This window comes from Citrus clementina, unplaced genomic scaffold, assembly GCF_000493195.1.
Source record: "Citrus clementina cultivar Clemenules unplaced genomic scaffold, Citrus_clementina_v1.0 scaffold_3, whole genome shotgun sequence".
In the NCBI taxonomy this organism is placed as follows: Eukaryota; Viridiplantae; Streptophyta; class Magnoliopsida; order Sapindales; family Rutaceae; genus Citrus; species Citrus x clementina.
This window is the reverse complement of record NW_006262339.1, coordinates 23,166,830-23,173,230: the sequence shown is the minus strand read 5'-3', so window position 1 is coordinate 23,173,230 and position 6,401 is coordinate 23,166,830. Positions and strand designations below refer to the sequence as shown.

Here is a 6,401-nt window from a genome sequence, read left to right as displayed (position 1 = left end):
CAGCTACTAAGTACGACGTTCTAAGGACATTCACTTCAAACAACGAAACAAAAAGCTTCCAAACGAGAGAAGACTTTGATACACAGGACTTAAATAAATTTAACACTGTAAAATAAAATATAGATAATATTGCTCGAGTGTTGTGTTGACCCTTTGACTTTACCAATCAGTAAACTTTAGCTGTCAATTTTTAAATTTTAGTTGTCAATTTTATTTTTGCGAAAAAAAATCATTTTATTTTCTTGTTTTACAAAAAAAGGAAAATACGCGTAGCAATTAATGTGTAACGAACAAAATTAATTTTTTTATAAGGTATTGAGCCTAGCGTGAGAATTTTAACATGACATGTAAAATTTTATGTTAAAAAAATCATTGTCCAAATATAAATTTGTAAAATCCATGAGAAAAATTACTGGTAAATACTTTCACAGAATTGATTGTAGGATCATAGGACGGTTGATGCAAAAAATAAATAAAATAAAATAATATAAAATAAGCTGAATTGAAGGCAAGAAGTTGATAAATTCCCAACTAGTTTCAAAGTTCTAAAAGAAAGTTCAGTATATACTTTCATTTAATTATGTATAGTGCTCATGTTACATATAAATTACAAAGTGTAGAATGCACCTACTGCCTCTAAAAGAGGTTCCACTAACACAACACTACAAGTCACTCACTATGCTAAATTAAAGGAAGACTGGTAACCCAGAATCATATTTAAGCATTCATCTGGGATCTTCTTTTAATTTTGGACACTAATTTTCATCCATAACTCCTTGCCATTGACTCATTTCTCCAGCAGTTGCGCATGTGGATGGTAAAGGCAAAAGAAGCAGCTGCATGGTGATGATATGTTTATTTCACATTTCCCAGTTAAACAAATATTAGACATGGAAATCTTGCGAAACTTTGTTATTACTGAAGCTTCAAGCTGTTCCAGTGCCGGGGCAAAGAATGGTATGCACGATGGTGTTTGGATCCATCATGGGGACTTCAGTGTCAAGTCTGGTTCACACAAAAGCAAAACATGTCATTAACACAAAGTGCCACAGATTATAACTATATATTTCAGTGTATGATAACTGACGTGTGTAACTAAATTAAAAAATAAAATTAAAAGGCTTTGGCTTTTTGAATCCCCGACAAATGGACTGAAGAATTAAATAAAGTGAGAAAATGGCCTTCATGATTCACCACTTCTTTTTCTCAGGTGTGTTCATGATTTACCATTCTTTACCGACAAACATGAAAACTTTCTTATGATATGAGAAGCATATGGTTAATTAATCACTAACTCGAGGTTTCTGCATGATGATCTTTGCTTATAATTGCAGAAAAATATTAGCAACTAAGAATCCCACTTCCATTCAGTATACATTAGTCCCATGAATCTTGAACTGGCAAGGTTTCACCATAATGTCAACATCTCAACGTCATTTAGCTTCAGAATCAGTTTTTTTACTTCTAAACCACAACCACACTTTTCACATCAACCATCAAAATATTTACAATTTAACAAAATAAAAGGAACACAGAAAGATGTCTATTAAGTAGCAAGTCATAAATCAAAACTAACTGATTTAATAATAATAGAAAATTTGTGCTTCTGAAAAAATAAAACAAAAACAAAAATCTTCAAAAGTAGTAGTTGTGGCAAAGGAGTCAGTTACGCGTACGCAATAAGAATTACAAATTACCTGGGATTCTTCTGCTCTGCTCATGCTCTCCAGTTTCATTCGTTGTGTCCCTAACTTCCCTTTCATGATCAAGAGAATGAGAGCTTCTTCCTTGTTCTTTTGGACTATTTTGGAGAGTAGTCCCATCTTCATTCCTTGACTCTGAATGTTCTACAGCCTGTGGCTCTTCATAAGCCTCAGACCTTTGTTGATCAGATGCACCATCAGCATTTTCTGTGACAGAAGATTCTTGAATTGTTTCTTGTTGGATGTCAGATAATTCACTGGAAGCTTTAGCAGGAGCAAGGAGAGAAAGGCGGCAGAGTGGGCATGTTGTATGGGTGGTAAGCCAGTGGTCAATGCAATCCATGTGAAATGCATGGCCACATGCAGGTATCTGTTGAAGCTTATCTTCAGCTTGGTAGTCGGCAAGGCATACAGAGCATCTGCAAATATAGCAAGGTGTCTCATGACAAAACGAAAGAATTGAAGTCCAGTTCATGATATGTGGAACATGTTGTACTCTTGACAAATTACCACAGGTCACAGCTCTGACTGATTGCATAAAGTATTTGAAGAAACAATTATCTAATCATGAAGATATAACACGAGGACGCTCAATTTGTCAGCATGGGCAGTCTCAAGTATCACAAGATAAAAGAAGAGTCTTCAATTGTTTTCTTTGTTCCTATTTTTTAATATTGACTAAATTAGTTCCTGGCTAGACACATGTGATAGTTCTTACTTCGTACAATCGGGGTTGAACTGTTAGTTTGCAGCAAATAGATAACTACATTTTCATTATATCTAGAGTAGGAACTGTATTTAAAACTAGTCTTGCTTAACTCTAGTCTTTCTTGGCTCTCTAAATGAAGATTTATAAGACTCTTAAGTTATGTACATTCAGCATTCAGGCTAAAAGCTTATCCATATTGTATGTAGGCTACTAGAATTATGTCATAATAAACTGGGTTCATTGCCGTGGAGAATGCCCTGGAGAATCACCAAATTCTTCCTCCTTGAGAACAGGAATGGTGCTAACTACAATTATTAAATCTTCCATTTTGGGTACCGCCAGGCGTATTAAAAGTTCGATGAAGAACTTCTCAAACCTATTGTGAAACCTATGTCCGCTTACTCGCGCTTGTGGAGCTTAACTTGTCTTGGGATGTGCATCATTAACCACAAATTATCAAAAGTAGTAGCTCTCCCACGATTCTGTATATGATGATATTTTAGTAAACCATTCCCCCCCTTTCAGAATCATTAAACCACACTTCAGTGTTCATTAAACCACCATCCACTAGTTAATTACAGAACCATTTAGCTGCAGTACTCCGTGCACATAAAATGATTCTGATATAAATTTGCTTTCATCTTCAGGACCTCAATATAGAAAATAATTTTGTCTCATTATACTTTCCATATCAATTATTCCTATAGATAGTCGACAACACCACAAAAATATTGCTTGAAACTAGGGAAGAACAGTGCCCTGATAAGTCATTGATTAAATATAAAATTAAAAAATTGAAATCCTGAAATCTCTAATTGAACTGGGTGCAATATGATTACGTGATTCAAAAGTCAACCAAACAATAAACAAAATAATGTCAAGATACATTTTGCATGTCAATTTCCACTGAAGTTTCTGTCTCATTACACCCATATTAATTATTCCTCTAGATAACCAACAACAACACAAATTTATTCCTTCCGGAAACTAGAGAAGCCCAGTGTCCAGATAAATCAATGAATAGGTGAAAAAAGGGCAAATTCTGAAAATTCTAATTGAACTGAATGCAACATGATTGCATTCATCAGTCACCTACAACGACCAAAATACAGTCAAGATACACTTTCTACTTCTATTTTCAGCACAAGTTTTCTTTTTTGACTTCATTCCAATACCATTGACCAGTGATTCTTTCTTGGATAAAAGGAAAACAGTCAGTCCAATCAAAAGTTTATTAGTAAACTATCCAAGCAAATAAAATCATGTAAAACTAATAGGCCATTGACTGAGCAAAATAGTTTGCATTTTTCCTTTTATTATTAATATATAAAAAAAAAATGAATATGATTTCTCAAAATTTGACCGGGAAATTTCTCACAATGATTTCTTTTCTGAATTGCTTTTCTCAAAATCTTTGAGATATTGTCCGAATCACTGTGGTGAGTTCACAAAACTTAAAAAGACTGAATTGATTGGACCAATATTGACAATTTCTTTAAATTTTTACTGGGTTTAACATGCACTGTAAGCAAAACATAAACAAACAAGAAAGCTTAAAATTCCTACATGCCCATAGATATAGCAACAAGGATATGCCACACTTTCTATAAACTAAATAAATCTAAGCCAAAATTAAATGAAACAAAATTAGAATTCAAACAAATTCACAGAAAGCTCACTCACTGCGTATCTCTAATAGAGAAGCTTTCCTTGTATATGACAATGGGTAACATCTCCCTCAGCTCTTTTTTCAATCCCAATTCAGCCTTAAAAAGACAACAACAAGCATAAGCATAGGCACACAGAAATAAAATTAAAAAAAATAAATAAATAAATCAATGAAAGCCAAAGAATGATCTTACTCTAGAGATCTCATCAACATTGTTGGTATGCAAAGAAGTTCTCATTCGAAGAGAAGACCAATCAACTCTCCGGCGGCGAAGATAGAACAAGTAGAAGAGCAAAAGAAGGATGAAAGTGAAGAAAATTGGCACAGAAAAAATGAAAGCTTGATAGACCTTCAGCTCAGCTGAAACAGATGAAGATTTTGGTGGTGAAGAGCAGCAGCTAGGTGTATAGTAAGACATAATCAATTGTTTCCAATTCAACCCAAAAACCCCACAAATTCACCACACGGTTATGCATATAAATCAACCGAAAAAATGGAAATTTCCTCAAAGATCGAAGCTTTCAAATATTTGGAGGAAACCCAGATGAGAAAATGAAATTTTTAAGATTGATTTCATTTGATTACAAGAAAAAATAACACAAATCAAAAAGTCATGCAAATGTAGTGATGTGACAATGAGGTACAGAAAAGCTTTAAACAGGTACTGAAATAGCCGAAGGTGGCTTTCTATTTGGCCATTTGCACGATAATTTACACAAATAAGACGATTTGACAGGGTGACAGCACCAATTAACAAATGAAAGTTTCCGGACAGACTCAGATGAGAAAATTTTGAAATTTTGCAGAATGATGTGGTAATTTGGCTGCAAAGAGCATGAAAATGCAAGTTTTGAAGAGGCCCCAGATGGGGAAAAAATTTTGAGATTTTTTTCTTATAAAATATAAAATCCAGATGAGTGAATCGGATATTAAGGTTGAAAAGTCAAATTAGATAAACAATTTGAAGGCAAATGTGGGAGTGAGGAACTGATGTTGAAGTGAAAAGGACAAGATTGATCACAAGTTTAAGGCAGGTATTTTGGTAGGTAAAAAGATAAAATGAGACTGTTTTTAGATGCTATGTGTATGTGGAGACAAACTAGAAACGATCCAGGACAGTCTTTTTAGCTTTTAGCATGAATTACAGATAGATTTAGGTTGTTATTAAAGCCCGATTCAGAAAGAGCTAAAAGAAAAAGGCTTAACTTTAAGAGATAAAGACGGCCAATATTAGTTTGGTTTAGTTCTTTTTTCCCCCTTTTTTTCTTTGGGTTAACACAATATTAAGTTAAATAAAGGTATTTTAGTATTAAATTGGATTTATTGATTGAAAGGTTATTTTTTAAATTTTAATAATAAATTTATAAAATAATTGAGTTTATAAAATAATTCTAGTAGTTTAAATAATCTCACCCTTATATTATATAGCTCGTTTAGGAATGTAGTGAGGTAGTTGAGCTGTTAAAGTCTATCTATTAAGGTGTTTAGTAACACTTATAGTTAGGCTTTGACAACTTAATAATTTTTTTTTTCTTAACTTCTATTCCACAACTGTAACTTTTACTCCACAGCAACTGCAGCTTAAAAACTACAGTACTTCACTCCCAAACACATCCATAATATGCAACAATAGTAGAGTATTATTTCAGTATCAATTTACGGCATGCTTAATTTTGAGAGATGGCCCTTGCGTGTGTTGTTAGCTCAATGTTAGTATTACATGTCACATGTGTCGTGTGATGCATTGGAGATTTAGGTTTTTTTGGTCATATTTATTTATTTTGTCTTCTGTGTCAATCTGTACAGTAATTTTTTAGACTATTGTGGATAAAACGTTAAATCCAATTAAAGAAGACTCTCTAGTCAATATAATAAAATGGTATTAATGTCACACTCACTCTTATAATTGATTTTCCTCAATAGTTTTTGCGTGGATGTTAATTTTATTCAACCTATATAAAAGAATAGAAATATTCGAACTCATCAAAATACTCTCTGCACCCAATAGTTTATAAAGATTTTTATTACTAAAATATCTGTTAACACAATTATGTTTAAGGATAAAAAAATCTAAAAAAAGAATTAATAATTATAGATTTTTAGATACTACTCTTGAATCATGAGAGTTGCTAAAACAAAAAATGATTAAAATCAAGTTAAAAAATGAATTTTATTCGATCATTTAGGATCTATTATATAGATTAAGGGTACTTGCTTTTGTTGTTCTTTTGGACGAAAACTAATGTTGTATGATTGGCCTGATGAATATAATGTGAATTTCTTCTTTCGCTGATGTTGTGATGCAAGCAATAAACATTTT

General features: G+C 32.8%; 1 protein-coding gene across 1 annotated transcript; it reads right to left on the bottom strand.

Annotated features, from left to right (window-relative positions):
• Positions 1-541: 541 nt before the first annotated feature.
• On the bottom strand, positions 542-5,213 carry LOC18047964 (RING-H2 finger protein ATL7). The gene is made up of 4 exons (XM_006441730.2): positions 4,275-5,213; positions 4,096-4,178; positions 1,698-2,122; positions 542-1,005 (listed from the first exon to the last, which is right to left on the bottom strand). Exons 1-4 carry the CDS (start codon positions 4,497-4,499, stop codon positions 983-985), a joined length of 756 nt encoding a protein of 251 aa, XP_006441793.1. The 5' UTR covers positions 4,500-5,213; the 3' UTR covers positions 542-982.
• Between the last annotated feature and the right edge of the window lie 1,188 nt (positions 5,214-6,401).